This window comes from Phyllobates terribilis, unplaced genomic scaffold (genome assembly GCF_046119375.1).
Source record: "Phyllobates terribilis strain yellow unplaced genomic scaffold, ASM4611937v1 Scaffold_4__5_contigs__length_816908805, whole genome shotgun sequence".
Taxonomy (NCBI): Eukaryota; Metazoa; Chordata; class Amphibia; order Anura; family Dendrobatidae; genus Phyllobates; species Phyllobates terribilis.
Genome location: NW_027362764.1, coordinates 772,529,704 through 772,554,935, shown reverse-complemented (window position 1 = coordinate 772,554,935; position 25,232 = coordinate 772,529,704). Strand labels below are relative to the sequence as shown.

The 25,232-nt window shown below is 41.2% G+C and overlaps 1 protein-coding gene across 2 annotated transcripts in view; it reads left to right on the top strand.

Annotated features, from left to right (window-relative positions):
• COL22A1 (collagen type XXII alpha 1 chain) overlaps nt 1-25,232 on the top strand; it is a 519,049-nt gene that overhangs the window by 428,831 nt on the left and 64,986 nt on the right. For both annotated transcript variants that reach the window (XM_073679923.1, XM_073679924.1), the window contains 5 exons: nt 8,726-8,779; nt 9,351-9,404; nt 13,691-13,744; nt 21,413-21,457; nt 24,742-24,795. In XM_073679923.1, coding sequence (XP_073536024.1) covers nt 8,726-8,779; nt 9,351-9,404; nt 13,691-13,744; nt 21,413-21,457; nt 24,742-24,795 — 261 coding nt within the window. The remainder of the gene's footprint in view (nt 1-8,725; nt 8,780-9,350; nt 9,405-13,690; nt 13,745-21,412; nt 21,458-24,741; nt 24,796-25,232) is intronic.

Genomic DNA, 25,232 nt, shown 5'->3' with positions numbered 1-25,232 from the left:
TGACTCCACCAGCAGAATAGTGAGTGCAGCTCTGGAGTATAATACAGGATGTAACTCAGGATCAGTAATGTAATGTATGTACACAGTGACTGCACCGGCAGAATAGTGAGTGCAGCTCTGGAGTATAATACAGGAGGTAACTCAGGATCAGTACAGGATCAGTAATGTAATGTATGTACACAGTGACTGCACCAGCAGAATAGTGAGTGCAGCTCTGGAGTATAATACAGGATGTAACTTAGGATCAGTACAGGATCAGTAATGTAATGTATGTACACAGTGACTGCACCAGCAGAATAGTGAGTGCAGCTCTGGAGTATAATACAGGATGTAACTCAGGATCAGTACAGGATCAGTAATGTAATGTATGTACACAGTGACTGCACCGGCAGAATAGTGAGTGCAGCTCTGGATTATAATACAGGAGGTAACTCAGGATCAGTACAGGATCAGTAATGTAATGTATGTACACAGTGACTGCACAAGCAGAATAGTGAGTGCAGCTCTGGAGTGTAATACAGGATGTAACTCAGGATCAGTACAGGATCAGTAATGTAATGTATGTACACAGTGACTCCACCAGCAGAATAGTGAGTGCAGCTCTGGAGTATAATACAGGATGTAACTCAGGATCAGTAATGTAATGTATGTACACAGTGACTGCACCGGCAGAATAGTGAGTGCAGCTCTGGAGTATAATACAGGAGGTAACTCAGGATCAGTACAGGATCAGTAATGTAATGTATGTACACAGTGACTGCACCAGCAGAATAGTGAGTGCAGCTCTGGAGTATAATACAGGATGTAACTTAGGATCAGTACAGGATCAGTAATGTAATGTATGTACACAGTGACTGCACCAGCAGAATAGTGAGTGCCGCTCTGGAGTATAATACAGGATGTAACTCAGGATCAGTACAGGATCAGTAATATATGTACACAGTGACTGCACCAGCAGAATAGTGAGTGCAGCTCTGGAGTTTAATACAGGATGTAACTCAGGATCAGTAATGTAATGTATGTACACAGTGACTGCACCAGCAGAATAGCGAGTGCAGCTCTGGAGTTTAATACAGGATGTAACTCAGGATCAATAATGTAATGTATGTACACAGTGACTGCACCAGCAGAATAGCGAGTGCAGCTCTGGAGTATAATACAGGATGTAACTCAGGATCAGTAATGTAATGTATGTACACAGTGACTGCACCAGCAGAATAGTGAGTGCCGCTCTGGAGTATAATACAGGATGTAACTCAGGATCAGTACATGATCAGTAATGTAATGTATGTACACAGTGACTGCACCAGCAGAATAGTGAGTGCAGCTCTGGGGTATAATACAGGATGTACCTCAGGATCAGTAATGTAATGTATGTGCACAGTGACTGCACCAGCAGAATAGTGAGTGCCGCTCTGGAGTATAATACAGGATGTAACTCAGGATCAGTACATGATCAGTAATGTAATGTATTTACACAGTGACTGCACCAGCATAATAGTGAGTGCAGCTCTGGAGTATAATACAGGATGTAACTCAGGATCAGTACAGGATCAGTAATGTAATGCATGTACACAGTGACTCCACCAGCAGAATAGTGAGTGCAGCTCTGGAGTATAATACAGGATGTAACTCAGGATCAGTAATGTAATGTATGTACACAGTGACTGCACCAGCAGAATAGTGAGTGCAGCTCTGGAGTATAATACAGGATGTAACTCAGGATCAGTACAGGATCAGTAATGTAATGTATGTACACAGTGACTGCACCAGCAGAATAGTGAGTGCAGCTCTGGAGTATAATACAGGATGTAACTCAGGATCAGTAATGTAATGTATGTACACAGTGACTGCACCAGCAGAATAGTGAGTGCAGCTCTGGAGTATAATACAGGATGTAACTCAGGATCAGTAATGTAATGTATGTACACAGTGACTGCACCAGCAAAATAGTGAGTGCAGCTCTGGAGTATAATACAGGATGTAACTCAGGATCAGTAATGTATGTACACAGTGACTGCACCAGCAGAATAGTGAGCGCCGCTCTGGAGTATAATACAGGATGTAACTCAGGATCAGTACATGATCAGTAATGTAATGTATTTACACAGTGACTGCACCAGCAGAATAGTGAGTGCAGCTCTGGAGTATAATACAGGATGTAACTCAGGATCAGTAATGTAATGTATGTACACAGTGACTGCACCAGCAGAATAGTGAGTGCCGCTCTGGAGTATAATACAGGATGTAACTCAGGATCAGTACATGATCAGTAATGTAATGTATTTACACAGTGACTGCACCAGCATAATAGTGAGTGCAGCTCTGGAGTATAATACAGGATGTAACTCAGGATCAGTACAGGATCAGTAATGTAATGTATGTACACAGTGACTCCACCAGCAGAATAGTGAGTGCAGCTCTGGAGTATAATACAGGATGTAACTCAGGATCAGTAATGTAATGTATGTACACAGTGACTGCACCAGCAGAATAGTGAGTGCAGCTCTGGAGTATAATACAGGGTGTAACTCAGGATCAGTACAGGATCAGTAATGTAATGTATGTACACAGTGACTGCACCAGCAGAATAGTGAGTGCAGCTCTGGAGTATAATACAGGATGTAACTCAGGATCAGTAATGTAATGTATGTACACAGTGACTGCACCAGCAGAATAGTGAGTGCAGCTCTGGAGTATAATACAGGATGTAACTCAGGATCAGTAATGTAATGTATGTACACAGTGACTGCACCAGCAGAATAGTGAGTGCAGCTCTGGAGTATAATACAGGATGTAACTCAGGATCAGTACAGGATCAGTAATGTAATGTATGTACACAGTGACTGCACCAGCAGAATAGTGAGTGCAGCTCTGGAGTATAATACAGGATGTAACTCAGGATCAGTAATGTAATGTATGTACACAGTGACTGCACCAGCAGAATAGTGAGTGCAGCTCTGGAGTATAATACAGGATGTAACTCAGGATCAGTAATGTAATGTATGTACACAGTGACTGCACCAGCAAAATAGTGAGTGCAGCTCTGGAGTATAATACAGGATGTAACTCAGGATCAGTAATGTATGTACACAGTGACTGCACCAGCAGAATAGTGAGCGCCGCTCTGGAGTATAATACAGGATGTAACTCAGGATCAGTACATGATCAGTAATGTAATGTATTTACACAGTGACTGCACCAGCAGAATAGTGAGTGCAGCTCTGGAGTATAATACAGGATGTAACTCAGGATCAGTAATGTAATGTATGTACACAGTGACTGCACCAGCAGAATAGTGAGTGCCGCTCTGGAGTATAATACAGGATGTAACTCAGGATCAGTACATGATCAGTAATGTAATGTATTTACACAGTGACTGCACCAGCATAATAGTGAGTGCAGCTCTGGAGTATAATACAGGATGTAACTCAGGATCAGTACAGGATCAGTAATGTAATGTATGTACACAGTGACTCCACCAGCAGAATAGTGAGTGCAGCTCTGGAGTATAATACAGGATGTAACTCAGGATCAGTAATGTAATGTATGTACACAGTGACTGCACCAGCAGAATAGTGAGTGCAGCTCTGGAGTATAATACAGGGTGTAACTCAGGATCAGTACAGGATCAGTAATGTAATGTATGTACACAGTGACTGCACCAGCAGAATAGTGAGTGCAGCTCTGGAGTATAATACAGGATGTAACTCAGGATCAGTAATGTAATGTATGTACACAGTGACTGCACCAGCAGAATAGTGAGTGCAGCTCTGGAGTATAATACAGGATGTAACTCAGGATCAGTAATGTAATGTATGTACACAGTGACTGCACCAGCAGAATAGTGAGTGCAGCTCTGGAGTATAATACAGGATGTAACTCAGGATCAGTACAGGATCAGTAATGTAATGTATGTACACAGTGACTGCACCAGCAGAATAGTGAGTGCAGCTCTGGAGTATAATACAGGATGTAACTCAGGATCAGTAATGTAATGTATGTACACAGTGACTGCACCAGCAGAATAGTGAGTGCAGCTCTGGAGTATAATACAGGATGTAACTCAGGATCAGTAATGTAATGTATGTACACAGTGACTGCACCAGCAAAATAGTGAGTGCAGCTCTGGAGTATAATACAGGATGTAACTCAGGATCAGTAATGTATGTACACAGTGACTGCACCAGCAGAATAGTGAGCGCCGCTCTGGAGTATAATACAGGATGTAACTCAGGATCAGTACATGATCAGTAATGTAATGTATTTACACAGTGACTGCACCAGCAGAATAGTGAGTGCAGCTCTGGAGTATAATACAGGATGTAACTCAGGATCAGTAATGTAATGTATGTACACAGTGACTGCACCAGCAGAATAGTGAGTGCCGCTCTGGAGTATAATACAGGATGTAACTCAGGATCAGTACATGATCAGTAATGTAATGTATTTACACAGTGACTGCACCAGCATAATAGTGAGTGCAGCTCTGGAGTATAATACAGGATGTAACTCAGGATCAGTACAGGATCAGTAATGTAATGTATGTACACAGTGACTCCACCAGCAGAATAGTGAGTGCAGCTCTGGAGTATAATACAGGATGTAACTCAGGATCAGTAATGTAATGTATGTACACAGTGACTGCACCAGCAGAATAGTGAGTGCAGCTCTGGAGTATAATACAGGGTGTAACTCAGGATCAGTACAGGATCAGTAATGTAATGTATGTACACAGTGACTGCACCAGCAGAATAGTGAGTGCAGCTCTGGAGTATAATACAGGATGTAACTCAGGATCAGTAATGTAATGTATGTACACAGTGACTGCACCAGCAGAATAGTGAGTGCAGCTCTGGAGTATAATACAGGATGTAACTCAGGATCAGTAATGTAATGTATGTACACAGTGACTGCACCAGCAAAATAGTGAGTGCAGCTCTGGAGTATAATACAGGATGTAACTCAGGATCAGTAATGTATGTACACAGTGACTGCACCAGCAGAATAGTGAGTGCAGCTCTGGAGTATAATACAGGATGTAACTCAGGATCAGTAATGTATGTACACAGTGACTGCACCAGCAGAATAGTGAGCGCAGCTCTGGAGTATAATACAGGATGTAACTCAGGATCAGTAATGTAATGTATGTACACAGTGACTGCACCAGCAGAATAGTGAGTGCCGCTCTGGAGTATAATACAGGATGTAACTCAGGATCAGTACATGATCAGTAATGTAATGTATGTACACAGTGACTGCACCAGCAGAATAGTGAGTGCAGCTCTGGGGTATAATACAGGATGTACCTCAGGATCAGTAATGTAATGTATGTGCACAGTGACTGCACCAGCATAATAGTGAGTGCAGCTCTGGAGTATAATACAGGATGTAACTCTGGATCAGTAATGTATGTACACAGTGACTGCACCAGCAGAATAGTGAGTGCAGCTCTGGGGTATAATACAGGATGTTACTCAGCAGCTGTCCAAAACTGGGGAGAAAATGCCAAAAGACGCAACAGTATTTTACAACTCCTCATTGCATAAAAATTGTATAATTTTTCAAAGTATTTTACACCAGTTTCTTCATCTAAACTCTTTTATGAATAAGTAACAATAGTTACATCTGATTTTATTATTTTCTAAGCAAAAATTAAGTATATTTTATATATCTTTATAATATTTAATGTAAATATTTTACGTTAAATGTTATAAAGATATATCAAATTTGAGTTTACCTATAAGGGCAAATTTCTTAAATGATGCAAACAACCAGATTATCGGTAATTTTTGCACAATTAACCCCTAGAGAACCACGAAAAAACGGACTTGCGAGAAAGTTATTAAAGAAATGTTTTGCAATACCTCCTGGGTGGTGGTGTTCTCCATGTTTACATGAAAACACAATGGACCCCCGCCCAGCGCTCTCACTCTCAGCAGAAGGCAGAGCCCGGCTCCCGCTGTGAACACCGTCTGGAGAAAGGTGATTTACCGAGACAAAAGAGACAAGCTCATAACGGGCTTCTCATCACCACGGGAAACTGCTGAGCGCTGATTGAATTCCGAGATTGAAGAAACGGAGACAAGGAAAACCAAAATTGCTTCTAGGAATTGAGGGCAAACTACAAAGTGACTCGGCTAATGAGCCGTGTGTACAGGATAGCGATATCAAGAAACCATAACATCCACTACTTATGATGTCCTCAACCCAAATTGTTACCTGGAGATGTTTTCTTACCTTTGGTTTCTGAGTTGTTAGGAGACGACCACAAAGTCAACATTAAGCCCCATAGGTGGTCATCATCCAGGCTCCCACCGATCCCTCAGCATATAAATGTCCAGAGTTTTGTAAAGGCGAATGGCATGCCAATATGGAAGGCTTGGTGACCAACAAAGTCGGACTCAAGATATTATTCTGAGGTCCACCATTAGCTTGAAGATCCTGGGTGCTACGAATATAACCTTTAACAGGGTCCTCGAAACCTACCTTAGACCATTTATAATACCATCGGCCCTTAAGGCTGAACGATGTTTGAACATAGATCCAACGACCACGTTGAGACCCCCCTCTGCCCAACATTAGAAAGTGATTGGCTCCAAAGAGGCTGTTCTTCTGCTAGACCTTGATCGCCCATGTTCCAGTCCATCTTTGATGACAACCCCAATGAGCAACGTGAAGATAGTTTTTAGTGGTTGTCGATGCCAAAGTAGCTTTGGGTTAGACCCTTACTATAAGCTGTTATCGGATTGGACCTTATCGGAATTTCCTGGAAGATATATCTCCAAAATAGGGGCTCGTGAGGGTCATTTTATGTCCAGAAATGCCCCTGAATGACAGTAGAGGGCCTGTCCAACTATACATCTGGCTATCTTATACTAATAATAAATGGAATGTGTCACCATAAAATGACCCATTGGTGTTTTTTTTCCATACAACTATCTATAAATTAATTAAAAAAAAATAATCTTGCAATTTTCACATTAAATCCACTAAGTCTAATACTAGACTCACATTTCCAGTAATTTCCAGGAGCCACATAGACACAGGCATCATCAGACTGACTCTGACTCAGACATCTGTAAATTAATTTTTTGAGCAAGGTCTGATCTGGACAAAGGTATTTATAAAGGGAGATGGAGGAGGTGAGCTGTGAAATTATAAATGGTGCATCCTGTGTTATCTACTGTATATAGAGGTGTCATCAGTCATTGTACAGGAGAGGGAGGATGTGAGCTGTGACATCACCTATTATAAATGGTGGATCCTGTGTTATCTCCTGTATATAGAGATGTTATCAGTCATTATACAGTGGGAGGAGGAGGTGAGCTGTGACATCACCTATTGTCAACGGTGGATCCTGTGTTATCTCCTGTATATAGAGGTGTTATCAGTCATTGTACAGGAAGAGGAGGAGGTGAGCTGTGATATCACCTCTTATGATTGGTGGATCCTGTGTTATCCACTGTATACTGTATAGAGGTGTTATCAGTCATTGTACAGGAGGAGGAAGTGAGCTGTGACATCACCTATTGTGAATGGTGGATCCTGCGTTATCTACTGTATATAGAGGTGTTATCAGTCATTGTACAGTAAGAGGAGGAGGTGAGCTGTGATATCACCTATTATGAATGGTGGATCCTGTGTTATCCACTGTATACTGTATAGAGGTGTTATCAGTCATTGTACAGGAGGAGGAGGTGAGCTGTGACATCACCTATTGTGAATGGTGGATCCTGTGTTATCTCCTGTATATTGAGGTGTTATCAGTCATTGTACAGGAAGAGGAGGAGGTGAGCTGTGATATCACCTATTATGAATGGCGGATCCTGTGTTATCCACTGTATACTGCATAGAGGTGTTATCAGTCATTGTACAGGAGGAGGAGGTGAGCTGTGACATCACCTATTGTGAATGGTGGATCCTGTGTCATCTACTGTATATAGAGGTGTTATCAGTCATTGTACAGGAAGAGGAGGAGGTGAGCTGTGATATCACCTCTTATGAAGGGTGGATCCTGTGTTATTCACTGTATACTGTATAGAGGTGTTATCAGTCATTATCACCGTGTCTGTGATGATAATTATGTTGCGGAAAGTCTTATGTACAGGAAGTATCAGTATTTTATTAGTACTAGAGAACAGCGTGAGGATTGCACAATTTAATAATGGATAGTGATATGGAAAATTTAAAAAGTTTATCAATTTTCTTTCTGATGACATATTCTTTTTAACTAAAACTACCTATCAATTTAGTTAAAGGGGTATTCTGGAGGCGTCTCCTGAGCAGCTCAGAGCTCTCACAGCTGCTTTACGTACTGGTTGGTTGGGGGGTGGGTGCTCCTCCTTGAGTGACAGTTCTGGTGAGAAGCTTCATTCTGCAACCACACATTAATGTCAATGTTTGTTCTGAGACGACACTGTTACCATTCGTTATCATAACAGCATATTTGGACAAGTAAACGGCTCAGGAAAGTGAGAGACATGATGTAGAGAACTGCTCTGGAAACTGCCGGTGCTGCTTTTCTGAGAGGAGCGGGGAGGTAGTCATTCTCATTGCAGCAGATAGGAAAAGCAAGTCAAATGCAAACTTGCTTATTTTCATGCTTTCTAACTAACAAAAATTAAATAAAAGGAGAATACCCCTTTAACCATAGTAGATTTTTTTATTGAATATTAAATGATCTGCATAATTCTAATTTTCTAAAATCTTCTGTTCGTTTCAGGGGAAGGAAGGACCACCGGGACCCAAAGGCCCACCCGGAATTTCAGGTCTACCGGTTAGTACAACTTGTTATTAAAGAGATTGTCCGGTTTAGAAAATTTCATATACTGTACCCTATTAGGGGTCTTTCACATTGTGTTTTGCCACCTGTTTATTGGTCTCGCCGGGGCTTACGTCGGACAATTAGTCAACTATGTCTGAATGCCTGACTCCAGTAGGTGTATATGCCCGAAAATGATGCACGTGAGAGCGCACGTTTACTCTGTCGGCACCATTATACACCATGACCCCGTCGGCGCTTAAGTCCGAATCCCATTTTGCGAAGACGTAAGCCTCCAATGTGAAAGCACCGTTAGGAAATTTTTCCAATAGTTAATAGAGGAGGCTGGTGTCCTTCTTCAGGATTCATATATATTGATCTGTTCTTTTGGATGACCTGTCCTGGACTGTACCACATGCATCAACTTGTTGTCCAGGAAAGCTTCTTAAAAGTAGGGAATGTCCCATGCAACCCCTTAAGTATAAGGCAATGGTTATTTTTTCATAGTGGTGATGTCTGTGGGACAAACGGATGGAGGATTTTTTTTTGCATATTGATGATGACATTTATTTTTAATTATTTTAAGGGCATCTCTGGCAAAGATGGAAAGGACGGAAAACCGGGGGCACCTGGGGAAGCAGTAAGTCATTTTTATTCAATAATATGGCTGTGGCAAGTATATTAACAAATGCTTGGATTGATTTTTTGGACTAGTCAATATTTCATATAACTACTATAATACTGCTCCTATTTACAAGAATATAACTACTATGATACTGCCCCCTATGCACAAGAATATAACTACTATGATACTGCCCTCTATATACAAGAATATAACTACTATAATACTGCCCCCTATGCACAAGAATATAACTACTATGATACTGCCCCCTATGTACAAGAATATAACTACTATAATACTGCCCCCTATGTATACGAATATAACTACTATAATACTGCCCCCTAAGTATAAGAAATAACTACTATGATACTGCCCCCTATGTAGAAGAATATAACTACTATAATACTGCACCCTATGTACAAGAATATAACTACTATAATACTGCCCCCTATGCACAAGAATATAACTACTATGATACTGCCCCCTATGTAGAAGAATATAACTACTATAATACTGCTCCTATTTACAAGAATATAACTACTATATTATTGCCCCTATGTACAAGAATATAACTACTATAATACTGCTCCTATGTACAAGAATATAACTACTAAAATATTGCCCCCTATGTACAAGAATATAACTACTATAATATTGCCCCCTATGTACAAGAATATATCTACTATAATACTGCTCCTATGTACAAGAATATAACTACTATAATACTGCCCCTATGTACAAGAATATAACTACTATAATACTGCCCCTATATACAATAATATAACTACTATAATACAGCTCCTATGTACAAGAATATATCTACTATAATACTGCTCCTATGTACAAGAATATAACTACTATAATACTGCTCCTATGTACATGAATATAACTACTATAATACTGCCCCCTATGTACAAGAATATAACTACTATAATACTGCCCCTATGTACAAGAATATAACTACTATAATACTGCCCCCTATGTACAAGAATATAACTACTATAATACTGCTCCTATGTACAAGAATATAGCTACTATAATACTGCCCCCTATATACAAGAATATAACTACTATAATACTGCCCCTATGTACAAGAATATAACTACTATAATACTGCCCCTATATTCAAGAATATAACTACTATAATACTGCCCCCTATGTACAAGAATATAACTACTATAATACTGCCCCTATGTACAAGAATATAACTACTATAATACTGCCCCCTATGTACAAGAATATAACTACTATAATACTGCTCCTATGTACAAGAATATAACTACTATAATACTGCCCCCTATGTACAAGAATATAACTACTATAATACTGCACCTATGTACAAGAATATAACTACTATAATACTGCTCCTATATATAAGAATATAACTACTATAATACTGCCCCCTATGTACAAGAATAGAACTACTATAATACTGCCCCTATGTACAAGAATATAACTACTATAATATTGCCCCCTATGTACAGGAATATAACTACAATAATACTATAATATACTACTGCTACTATAATTCTATCAGAATATAAGAAATTATATTCTAAATGAATATATTGACATAACTTAAAAGGTAATAACAATCTATAAGTTTGTGTTCTTGAGGTGTGACTTCTGGTAATGCAGAGTAACGGTATGAGCACATACACTGGTGCACTGAGTTGCGGTATATCTACAGCTCTTTTATCCATGCAGGGCTGGTGTGCACGTCTCCTGAATGTGTCTTCTTCCTCGCTTTCCCCATGGTGTCTGGCATATTAATGCAGGCAGCTCAGGGAGCGCACACTGAGGTTATTTATCAGAGAGTCAACAAAACAACCAGCGAGTACAAACACGGCTCCTCACTCATTGATCACAGGGCTCTCCCCGGTCTCATGGTGCCGCTGTCTCTGACATTTGATGTGTAATTCCTTTGCTGGAGATGGAAAGCCTTGATGAATAATTCTTATATTATTTATTTTATATGACGGGTGTTTTCGGTGTGCTGTGCACGGTTACGTTAGGGCTCATCAGAAGAACTAGCCGTCTTGTACCTTGGGAGCTGCTCATTAGATACGTCCACAATGACCCTATCACTCTACAGTAATTGTGTCCTCGGTTAAAATCTGTGTTTGTTTCTTTGTATCCAGAAGGGACTTTGTTTTTATTGGGCGTAACAAACCTTTTATAATCAAATATGACCCAAAATGAGAATGGACCCTGTGAGCCCCCACTGCCGTAGACCACCAGGAACTTTACCATTGCTTCTTCGCTGTCCCAGGCCCTATTACCTTCTCCTCTGCCCTAGTGATCAGATATATTGCTTTTAACTTTTTCACTGTCCCTAGGACACCAGGGACATTAGCATTACCCTTTCCTTAGATCCTTAGACATTGCCATTACCTTTATCAGATCACTAGACTACCCGGGTACATGATCATGAGCTTTATAACTGCACTATACCAACAGGGATTTTGCCTTTACCATCATCACTCCTAAGACCACCAGGGTCATTAAAATGAGCTTTTTAAATGTCCTATACTATCATCGTCATTACCATTACTTCACTCTGCTAGGACATTACCTTCTTCACAGGCCTAGTCACCAGACAGATTGTCCTAGACCTAGACCACTATGGAGTTCATTATTACCTTCTTATCTGCCCTAGATCACCAGGGACATCGCCATTATTCTCTTCACTGACTTAGCCCACCAGGGTCATTACAATTACCTTCTTTAATGCCCTAAAGCACCATGGACATTTTCATAACTTTTTTCACTTCTGTAGAGCACCACGGACAATTCTATTACCTTATTTACTTCCATAGACCACCAGGAACATTATTATTACTTCATAGACCACCAGGGACTTTTCCATTACATTCTTCACTTCTATAGATCACCAAGGTCATTAAAATTACCTTCTTTAATGAACAAACCAACAGGGACATTACCAGTACCTTCTTCACTACTATAAGCCACCAAGGACATTGTCATTACTTTTTGCACTTCTCTAGAGCACCAGGGACATTATTATTACCTTTATAGACCATCAGGTATTTTCCCAATACTTTCTTCACTTCTCTAGAGCACTAAGGACTAGTGTTGAGCGAGTATGTTTCATTAACTCTTTCGGCGAGCACGCTTGGGTGCTCACCGAGTATTTTGGCATGCTCGGATTTTTTTTTTACTGTCGCCGCGGCTGCAAGTGTCAAGGCTGTTAGAAAGCCGTGACAAATGCAGAGATTGCTTGTCGAACAGGTAATCTCTCCATGTGTCACAGCTGTCTAACATTCGTGACACTTGCAGCCGCGGCAACCGTAAAAACAAAAAGCAGAGCGTGCCAAAATACTCGGTGAGCACCCGAGGGTGCTCGCCGAAAGAATTAATGAAACATACTCACTCAACACTACTAGGGACATTACCATTAACCTCTTAACTTCCCTAGACCACCAGGGTGATTACAATTACCTTCTTTAATGCACAAAACCACCAGGGACATTACCAGTACCTTTTTAACTGCCCTAAACCACCAAAGACATTTTCATTACTTTTTTCCCTTTTCTGGAGTATCGGGGACATTACCATTACCTTCTTTACTTCCCTAGACCACCAGGAGCATTATTATTACCTTTTTTACTTCCCTAGACCACCAGGAGCATTTTTATTACCTTATTATTACCTTCTTTATTATTACCTTCTTTACCTTACTTTCATACACCACGAAGAGTATTATCATTACCTCATAGACCATAAGGGACATTACCATTGCCTTCTTCACTTCTCTAGACCACCTGGGATATTACCATCACTTTACTATTTACTAGACCCCCAGGGACCTTACAATTATCTTCTTCGCTTCCCTAGACCATCAGGAATATAATCATTACCTACTGGATCACCAGGGACATTTCATTTTGTTTCTTTACTTCCCTGGAACATCAGGGACATTGCTATTATATTTTATAGTTCCCTAGACCACCAGGAACATAACCATTAACTTCTTTACTGTCCTAGACCACCTCCAGGGACACAAGCACTGTTCTAAAGTGCAATTCTCAATGACTAAAGACATCCGTCTGAAACGCGTTTTCACAGATTTTTTATGTTTTTTGGGGGGTTGGTATTGTGACTTTTTCTGATTTTAATCTCCAAAAAAATCATGGCTTTTTATGGCAGATCCTGATGCTGGAAACCCTTTTTTGACTAATTAAAAGAGACAATTGCAACATTGTTTTGTCATTATATTCTGTGATTTTCTAACTTCTGTTTTATGTATTTGCCGTTTGGTAATCATGTTCTATTTTATATAGGGAAAACCAGGAGAGATGGGACCCCCCGGCAGAGAGGGGGCTCGAGGACTTCCTGTAAGTATATGAAGATGTAAAAAGTACTAAGCAATCATCATATGGGACAAGGGAATCCATACAAAATGTATAGGGGAAGTTCACGTTTGTATTATTCTGACGCTATCTTTTTTTTTTAATCCCTTACCTTTCCCTTTTTTCCTCTCTTTTTTCCAAGAACCATAACTTTTTGGTGAAAAAAATGCAAATCTGCTATTGTTTTTTAGGGTTTTGTTTTTACAGTGTTTGCAGTATGATAGAAATGACCTAGTAGCTGATTCTACAATTTAGTATGATTAATAGGCAATGTTAAATTTATTTATTTATTTTTTATATTTTTTATTTTGCTGCAACATCTCGTATAACGTTACATCATTCCAGAGTAGTATATAATGTTATATAATGAGCACTACACTTTTTTTTTTTACTTAAAGTTAGTTTGTTTTGTAAATTGTAACGCTATTGTCAGCGCCTCTGCATGGTTCTCCTTCACCCTCCATGCAGGGACACCGGTATACTCACCGCCCTGGTTGTGCGGTGTGGTCCCCGGCATGGTTGCCGGCACGCTCCCTGTCTCCATGTGTTGTGTGCGCCACATTTCCTAGCGGCGTGCCTAGTGCACGCGCACTCCCCTGCTCTTAAAGGGGCAGCACACACATAGTAAGATGCGCCCAGCCAATGGCTGGGAGGCATTTAGCATAAATGGCACCACCCCTAATAGGGAGGTGCCAAAGCAGCAGTAAATCATTGACTAGTGTTGTGTTCTACTAGTGAGTTGTGAGGACCCCTGGTCCTGGTGTGGCCAGTGTCCTGAACCTGAAGTCGCTGGTCCATGTGTGGCCAGTCCTGAACCCGAAGTCCCTGGTCCTTGTGCAGCCAGTGCCTGAACCTCGTCCCCCGGTCCGTGTGTGGCCATGTATCTGAATGTGTGTGTGAGGTTGTGGGTTGTAAACAATCACCTAGGCTGGTTCATGATGCAGCAATATTTTATTCCTCACATCCATGGTAATGCAGTAATTCCAGGTAAATGTCCAAAATACAATTGTCTCAGTCCACAAGATCCCCTCCCCGAGACGGTAGTTCCACTGCCTTTGTGCCAGGCGATGTTCACTGTCCCCCAGCCTTTGGTGGCCCACAGATTTCATATCTCCAGCCAGTATAGTGCTTAAAGACATGCTGATGGACTGTCCCCAATAAGTCGAGAAGGGTGTTTGGAAGTTTATTACGTTTGACTAATTAAGATGGGGTAGCAAAGTGACGAAACAGCTTTTAATCTTAATTATCCAGATGTATAAATTCCGTAGGCCAGGAGCCATAAACCTTTATTTTTACTTTTGAATTTGTGTTCTTCTTTGGTTGATCAACACAGACTATTGTTTGAATAAGCCTGGATGTTGATCACTTGAGTTGATATTTGTTAATTGATGAATGGCTGTTATTTACATCTTATATCAGCTCCTACAATGTATTGTCTGCCGGTTTTGCAACGCGGCGACTCAGAGTCTTGGAACAATGATGTCTGCTAATTACATATTGTACTAGGCCAGCTAGTTTGTTGATCTGCAGACCAGTGGGATACCAACTATGCAAATAGATTAAATGCTCAAACAATGAGACATGAGCCCCTGCCACCTTCTCCCCTGACCTGTGAATGATAACCTGAGCCACAGATGTAAATATAAAGAGGAATTTATATCGTTCTGCAAGGGGAATCAGTGAGGCTATTCCGGACAGCAACCAGGGCACATGGCTCCATCAAGATGGACCACAGCCTTGGCTGGAAAGATACAGATCTGCTCCATTGACTATCACCGAATCCATAGATACATTTGGGGAAACCAGGTTGGGACGATGAGGTCACCTGGTCCCATGGATATGTTGTTTTGGGTTGCCAGGTGGGACCCTCCAGTCTCCTGGAGCCCATGGATACGCCCAGAGAAAGCCAGGTTGGGACCATCCAGTCACCTGGTTCTATGGATATGTTCAGAGAAAGCCAGGTTGGGACCATCTGGTAACCTGTTTCCATGGATATGTTTGGAGAAGCTAGGGTGGGACCCTTGGGTCTCCTGGCCTTGTACCTCAATGGACTGCTAGCTTCCTAAGCTTGCCGCTACCTCCTCTCTGTGGGTGTCCACCCAAAGTGGGCTACTACTTTTTGAGATAGTTGGCCCTGGAAATCCCAAAGTCATAGCTGCTCTATTCCCATCGGGCCAGCGGAAGGGTGAGACCGTGTAATTTTGCACCATCTTGGGTATTTGCTGGGACTGTTCTATATGTTATTGTCACCCCCCTGTATATCCGGATTTCTACAACCAATCTCCAAATCACCCTTGTCTTAGACTCTGTGTCAGTAACCATTCCGCCAGAGGATCCAGAACCTACTAGTCTGAATGGAGTCCGAGTTCATATTCGTGTCTGCGTACCTGATCCATGGGGTCAGTTGCTGCAGTACCGGGGATTGCCTAGGAGTGGTACTTGGCGGCTCCCTGCAGCTGAAGCCTGACTCTACCATCTGGAGCTCCAGTGAACACCAGGTAGCCTCTTAGCTACGCCCCTCCTAGGTAAGCCCAGCCCCTTGGCACAGTGGGTCCATGAACCACATGGGTGACCATAAGATTTTTTGACATAAAACTTTTTTTGCATTTTTTTGAAGGAGTTGAAGTGACCAAAGCAAAAAAGGAATTCTGGTGTTTATATTTTATTTTCGTGCCGTTTATCACATGGGTTGAATTAATAATATATTGTGATAGATTGGACTTTAAAAAAAACAACTAGATCAGTCCCTTTTATACACAGGGAGTGACTAATGGCCGCAATATTTTGTACGACATATCTGAATAAGTTGGCGCTATAAAATAAATTGCAAATAAATAATTCTTATTTGTAAACATGATAAAGCCATCCTCCTATATCCATGTGTTACATAGTAGACCCTTAATTTGGAGTAGGAGCTATCACTGCACATGGCACCTGATTTACAGGTACATCCAGAAAATCCGAAAAATAAATGTTCCTTTGTCTCACGACATTGAAAAATACAAGGAACGCTGACATAATGATGGAGGTCGCCCCATGAAGCCACATGAAGCTCAACACCCTCTGCAGCAAAGTGGAAAATTACTTCCGAACAATTATTGGAAATCAATATTTTTACCGAGCGAAAGTCGGGATCAGCGGCTGAATGCTGGACACATGTACAATTATGGTGTTTAGTGAGGCAGGTACAGGATATGGAACATGGACTAAATGTCTCTCACATGAGGCCAAGTGATATATTAAGACATTTCCGCTACACGAAAGACCATCTTAATTAGGAAGATTGGAATGGTCACTTAAAGGGATACTCAGTCCACCATGACCCCATTGTTTTTACAGTCTATTATTTCATTTTATATTTATTTTGAGTTATGTGGTCTTTTTTTTTTCTTGGAACTTCTTTTTCTGGGATCTATGTGAATTCCCATAGTGTCTTGTGAGTTCCCATAATGCAGTGCGTTCTGGTAACAGGAAACAGGAAGAAGAAATGAAACAGGAGGTAGCAATGAAACAGGAAGTGGAAAGTTATGGCTCTCAGAATGTGGCAAAAACAAATGTGTATTGTTAAAAAAAAAAGAAGTAACAAGATATACAATGACGACATATTGTGGATTGCGTACCATCGTAATCGTACTGAGCCGCTAAATTAAAGTTAAATTAATTTGTATTCAGAAAATGTTCCGCTGTTTATATCATATATATTTTTTTATAATATTGTTGGTATTTTTTACTTTGTTTTATCTTTATTTAAAAAAAAAATAATATAGAAATCTTTCAATTTTCCCACTGGATATTGGGCCTATTCTAGACTTATACTTTCAGGGAATGCACATGTACATTAGCAGCAATACACTGACTCCGCCTCTATCTTTTGTATTGAAGCATCTAATGAGCGTGTACAAAGGTAATTTTGAAGGGAGGATGAGGAGGTGAGCTGTGATGTTGGATATTGTGATTAATGAATCCTGTGTTATCATCTGTGTGTAGAGGTGATAATTGTCATCTTGTCTTTAATGATAATGAGTACGATGAAAAATCTTCTTGAAAGAACCGTGTCTAAACTAATCCCGGTGGTCAGCATGAGAATTATAAAATTTGTATTTTTTAATACCAATCATGAGATTAAAAAAAATGTCAAAAATGAAAAAAAAAAAACTGATTCAAATATTAGGTCATTTTTGATGATACATTCCATTTAAAGGGGATTTCCACTGGGAAAAAAAAAGATAATTCCGGCCCTATGCTTTAACACAGGTCAGTGTTTACTGTGTCTCATGTGAATTAACGGGAAGGCTGATATTTCAATAGCTAAATCTCCTCCCTTTTTCTGTTACCGCCATTGCAGAGACATAGAAGGGGGCTGGCTTAGCTGTCTGTAGTTATGTGCCGACATTGGAAGTGTTGTTCTCTGTTTGCACATGACACAGGGATTTGGGAGGAGAGAAGCAATGGGAAATAAAGCACCAGAGGATATAAAACTTTATTAGGAAGTTATTTTTTAACTAGTTTTTTTCATCTGGAAACACCTTTCATATGTCAAATTTGCAAAAAAACACAGTAGAAAAAATTATGGGGGGTTTGATTTTTTTTTTCCCAAGACCTCCCATCTACTTCTTAAACACTTTATATGTACCCCATAGTTGTTCTACAATATACCCCAAAATGGTGGGACAGAACTCACCCATAATTAATTGTCTCTAAGACAAGCCCATCCTCTGATGACAGCAGGGAAGGGGCAGGGGAAGACCTGCCTTGACATAAGCTCTTCTAGAAATAATAAATGGTGGCCAAATGGATGAATGGCTAGCCAATGTAATGCACAAACAGCTAGATTCTGTCCAATGAGGAGCTGCTTTCTGCCCCTCTATGATTTCCAAATATTATGGACAGAGAATATCTTCTCTTGAAGACTTAGACCCTTTAAAGGGAATCAGTCAGTAGTTTTTTTTTCTATGTAATCTGAGAGCAGCATGATGTAGAGGCAGAGACCCTGATTCCAGTGATGTGTCACTTAGAAGTCTGGGTTTTGTCGTTTTCAATACAATCAGTATTTTATCAGCAGGAGATTATCACAACAGGACTAGGTGTCTGGTGCCTCCTGGTCCAACCACAGCCCCATCACTGATTGGCTTCTTTATGTCAATATGCAGTGTACACAGAAAGCTGCCAATCACTGGTGTGGATGGGATTAGATACAGAAAGCTGCCGATCAATGGTATGAGTGGGGTTACATAAAGAAAGCTATCAATCAGTGGTGTAGGTGGGGTTATATACAGAAAGGAGCCAATCAATGGTGTGGGTGGGGTTAGATACAGAAAGGAGCCAATCAATGGTGTGGGTGGGGTTAGATACAGAAAGGAGCCAATCAATGGTGTGGGTGGGGTTAGATACAGAAAGGAGCCAATCAATGGTGTGGGTGGGGTTAGATACAGAAAGGAGCCAATCAATGGTGTGGGTGGGGTTAGATACAGAAAGGAGCCAATCAATGGTGTGGGTGGGGTTAGATACAGAAAGGAGCCAATCAATGTTGTGCGTGGGGTTAGATACAGAAAGGAGCCAATCAATGGTGTGGCTGGGGTTAGATGCAGAAATGAGCCAATCAATGGTGTGCGTGGGGTTAGATGCAGAAAGGAGCCAATCAATGTTGTGGGTGGCGTTAGTTACAGAAAGGAGCCAATCAATGGTGTGGGTGGGGTTAGATGCAGAAAGGAGCCAATCAATGGTGTGGGTGGGGTTAGATACAGAAAGGAGCCAATCAATGGTGTGGGTGGGGTTAGATACTGAAAGGAGCCAATCAATGGTGTGGGTGGGGTTAGATACAGAAAGGAGCCAATCAATGGTGTGGGTGGGGTTAGATACAGAAAGGAGCCAATCAATGGTGTGGGTGGGGTTAGATACAGAAAGGAGCCAATCAATGGTGTGGGTGGGGTTAGATACAGAAAGGAGCCAATCAATAGTGTGTCTGGGGTTAGATGCAGAAAGGAGCCAATCAATGGTGTGGGTGGGGTTAGATACAGAAAGGAGCCAATCAATGGTGTGGGTGGGGTTAGATACAGAAAGGAGCCAATCAATGGTGTGGGTGGGGTTAGATACAGAAAGGAGCCAATCAATGGTGTGTCTGGGGTTAGATGCAGAAAGGAGCCAATCAATGGTGTGTCTGGGGTTAGATGCAGAAAGGAGCCAATCAATGGTGTGGGTGGGGTTAGATACAGAAAGGAGCCAATCAATGGTGTGGGTGGGGTTAGATACAGAAAGGAGCCAATCAATGGTGTGTCTGGGGTTAGATGCAGAAAGGAGCCAATCAATGGTGTGGGTGGGGTTAGATACAGAAAGGAGCCAATCAATGGTGTGTCTGGGGTTAGATGCGGAAAGGAGCCAATCAATGTTGTAGGTGGCGTTAGTTACAGAAAGGAGCCAATCAGTGGTGTGCGTGGGGTTAGATGCAGAAAGGAGCCAATCAATGTTGTGGGTGGCGTTAGTCACAGAAAGGTGCCAATCAGTGGTGTGGGTGGGGTTAGATACAGAAAGCCACCAATCAATGGTGTGGGTGGGGTTATAGAGGGCTCAGCATTCTGAGCTCTGCTAGATCTGCGGCAGAGAAAACTATAATTCTATCACAACTGCTGCACTCAGGAAACTCAGTGATAAATCGCCGGAATCAGGCTCTCTGTCCGTATATTATGCTGCTGTCAGATTGCATGGGAAAAAAACCTGCTGACAGATTCCCTTTAAGGCGGAAAAAAATAACATTGGTTAAAAAAAGCCACATCATCCTTTCCCAGTTGTATGTAGTGTGAATAGTCAGTCATCATCTAAAATCTCCTCCCGGGGTCTCCAGATGACAGTTTCATCTCCGTGAAAGTCTCATTTATTGCAAACAAGTGAGAAAACGCACAATGAGATTTGTCAACATATTGTACTCGGGCATAGAAAACCTCGACAGCTTGATAAATACTCGGCTACTTTATTACCGCCTTCCTCCTGTAAGGGATCGGTGATGAATAGTAACGTGTGCAGCCGCAAAAAGCAGAAATATAGCAGAAGAAGATGAAAATCTCATCCGCTCTAACGCAGATGTCATCCTCATTAGCGGGATCAGCACTAATTAATGCTGCGAGGAAATGATCAATGAATCCATCAACTACCAACAAGAGTCACAAAGGGGGATTCCAATCAAAGGGAAAATCTGTTTATTTGTGACAAAAACTGCAACCGTCCTTAAAAATCTCCTACTGTGTTGTGCATACAGCTCTCATGAAGAGCTATGTGTCTCCATGGTTACAGGTTACACATAAACACCCTGCAGTCAAGTGTTACGCCCCTCCACCTGTCTCTTACCGACCCCCTTTATAACATTGGGTACGTTACCAAGTGGATGGGAAAAATGAACAGTAACACGAGACTAAGATCAGACTACGCAGGATCGTTTGTAGTCTGTTACCATGGATACATATCGGTTTCTATAGGAGCTGTATAAGAAAAGTGGTCAATTTACAATTTTCTTTTCTCTGTCTCTAAGTTTCATTAATTCAATTCCAAAATTTTAATTAGTTGCAAAAGGGTGCAGATTCTGAAAATAGAGAAAACTGTCAGTTTTGATTTTTTTTGTTCATTTCTTGTTATTATTATTATTATAATTTTTTTTTTTTTCAGGGCTTCAAGGGGCACCGAGGAGACGCGGGACTACCTGGCAGCAGAGTAAGTTGTGTAGGATTAAAATCGAAATAACTTTGGAATTTTTTTTCCATCAGAGAAAATAATGACATATCATCACTTTCGGATGGCAGGGGTCTGCCCGTTGACATACCCACCGATCCCCAGAATGAAGACGGTTGATCCTCCATACAGCGGTGAACAAAGAGCCCGATTCATTATTGCATTCGCTTCTGTTTTTTTAATGTCTACTTTAGTATAGATGTTTTTTTTGTGTATAGCTTTGTAGCACAGAACTCTTGGATCTGTGACCACCACTTGTGTGCATGAGCCCCTTAGAGCCCCGGGGTCAATGAAAGACAAAGTAGAACTGTCCTAACTTTTTTTTATTTTCTACCACTTTAGTTATTTAGTTGTTATTATGTCATATCTTAAAATACTTACCCAGCGCTTCTTTGTTCCATTCCCACCTTCAGTCCAATTCTTTTCAACATCGCACAACCACAGTTCTCACTAGCCGGCTCACACGTCACCTTCTGTGTGGCTCGGAAGTCATTTTCTTAACACAAGTCTATGAGAACCTCATAGACTTTCATTGAGAAAACGACTTCCGGTCAACACAGAAGACGACGTGTGAGCCCGGAAATTAGTGATTAATAGATGCACTGCGCATAATTATGGTTTAAAGTGTAGATAATAACATAATATTGCAGACTGGAGAAGGACGTCATCAGTATTATGGATTTCAAGAAGAATAAAGAAATCAATTTGGGAACAAATCAAACCAGACATGTCACTCGAAGCAAGGATCACCAAGCTACTACTTTTCTACTTTGGACATATTATACGAAGAGAGCAATCACTGGAGAAGGACATTATGGTTGGAAGAATAGAAGGAAAAATGTGAAGAGGAAGACCAGCAACCCGGTGGCTTGATACTATCAAGATAACAGCTGAGAAGACCCTGGTGGACCTAGTTAGGCTTGTTCAAGATTGATGTTCCTACAGCTTGTTCATCCATCAAGTCACCTACTTTGGACACCTCGTATGAAGACAGCAATCAGAGGAGAACATTATCATGGTCGGGAGAATAGAAGGAACAAGCCGAAGAGGAAGACCATCAACCCGATGGCTTAATACTATCAAGATAACAGCAGAGAAGACCCTGGTGGACCTATGTAGGCTTGCACAAGATTGATCTTCCTACAGCTCGTTTATACATCAAGTCACCTACTTTGGACACCTCGTATGAAGACAGCAATCAAACGAGAAGGACATCATGGTCGGAAGAATAGAAGGAACAAGGCAAAGAGAAAGACCATCAACCCGATGGCTTGATACAATCAAGACAATGGTGAAGAAGACCCTGGTCGACCTATTTAGGCTTGCACAAGATTGATGTTCCTACAGCTCGTTCATACATCAAGTCACCTACTTTGGACACCTCGTATGAAGACAGCAATCAGAGGAGAAGTTTATCATGGTCGGAAGAATAGAAGGAACAAGCCGAAGAGCAAGACCATCAACCCGATGGCTTGATACTATCAAGATAACAGCAGAGAAGACCCTGGTGGACCTATTTAGGCTTGCACAAGGTTGATCTTCCTACAGCTCGTTCGTCCATCAAGTCACCTACTTTGGACACCTCGTATGAAGACAGCAATCAAAGGAGAAGATTATCATGGTTGGAAGAATAGAAGGAACAAGGCAAAGAGGAAGACCATCAACCCGATGGCTTGATACAATCAAGATAACGGCGGAGAAGACCCTAGTGGACCTATGTAGGCTTGCAGAAGATCGATCTTCCTACAGCTCGTTCATGCATCAAGTCACCTACCTTGGACACCTCGTATGAAGACAGCAATCAAAGGAGAAGGACATCATGGTCAGAAGAATAAAAAGAACAAGGAGAAGAGTAAAACCAGCAATGTGATGGCTTGATACAATCAAGATAACAGTGGAGAAGACCCTGGTGGACCTATCCAGGGTTGCCCAAGACTGATCTTCCTACAGAGCGTTCATCCATCAAAGCGTCATGGCTGAAGCCAAACTAAAGGTCGTTAAATAAATAATAAATTGTTGCCATACTATCTATAACTACTTAGGACATGTGTTTTAATAAATTTCAAAAAAATCCAATTTTGTTTCTTTGTTTTTAGAACTATGGCCCCCGATTTGTTAAGCAGGGCGTTTTGTATGCCAATCTTAACAAGAAAAGTACTGGAGTAAGAGGAGCCAAATTCATTAAGAGGCGTGCACCTTTTTAATAAACTTCATGCATCTTTCAATTGCCATGCGCCACTGCTAGAAAAGTACGCCTGTCAAAAATGTACACTTTTGTCCTCTACTATGCTACTTTTGGGATGTAAATTTTTCTGAATGTGTTGATCGTGCTCGCCCACAGCCCCGTCCTGTCCGAGTTATGCCCACTTTTCAAAAAGTTAGCTGTGTTGGTGGAAAATAATGGCAAAAGTCACAAAACTGTTGTGCAAAGTTCAAGCAGTTTTTCGCCTGAAGTTTGGTAAAAACTGCTTGATGAATCGGATCCTATATTCCTTTGTAATTGGCAAGTGGGTGTTACCAGGTCTCTTGTCCATTCTGTGTCTTCTTACACAGTCTGGCACTGGTAACACTGGCTGGATAGTGTAAGTTCAACCCAGTTTTAATTTATTCATACATTTCTAGGAGGAATATCAGAAGAATGGATTAAACATAGGGCCAATTCATCAAAGCTTTCTTTCTCCGGAACTTGGGCTTTAAAAAGTCACAAACTCAGAGTTACGCCAAAAATTTGTGACTTTTGGTATTTTTACTCCAGTTTTTCCCAACCCTGATGAAATAGGCAATGCCTGGGGCGTGACACCACAGTCTAATTTATGACCAGCTGTGGTGTTCCCTTTGCCAAAAATCTCACTCCAGTCCCTGACTGGAGTAAGACTTCTGGCGTAGCATATAGAGGTGAATGCCACTCATCAGAAACTACAAATACATGAAGAAGCAGGCACCTCTTCATGAATTAGTAGCGTCTGACTCTACTATGCCTCCTCATTGCCGGTCTCAATGCATCGGGCCCATAGATTTCTGAAAAACATATGCTCGAGAATACAATGATTAACTGAAATAGATAAGTCATCTGAAGAGTCGTAATTAACTTTACTCAAATCACAGCATCAGATTTGACTTTCATTTTTTTTAAATATCTCAAAAACGTTCAGAATCGATTGTCGATATTTTCACAACAGGAATTTAAATTTCACTAGAAACTTTTGAGAAAAAGAAAAGAATTGCATTTTTTTGTAGGAATGTTATTATTTTTGTTATTTTCTTAGGGAGAACCGGGCATAACAGGACCTCCAGGGCGAGAAGGGTTACCAGGAAAAGATGTAAGTCCTCAAGCAATATGATAAAGTATTACTCTGGGAAAAAAACTGAACTCTAAAGAGAGTCTATCACCAGGATTTTACAGCATGATGTATGGGCTGAGAACCTGATTGCAGCGATATGTCACTTGCTGGGCTGCTTGCTGTCATTTTGATATAATCCTTGCTGTCTCTGCTTCAGATCTGGCAGTGCTCTGAATGCTGAGTTGTGTATAACCCCGCCCACACCAGTGATTGGCAGCTATCTGTGTATAACCCCGCCCACACCAGTGACTGGCAGCTTTCTGTGTATAACCCCACCCACTCCAGTGATTGGCAGCTTTCTGTGTATAACCCCACCCACACCAGTGATTGGCAAATTTCTGTGTACACTATGCATAGACAGTGGTGGGGGCGGGGTTACACAGAGCATTTGACTATGAGGCACGAGACATCTAGTC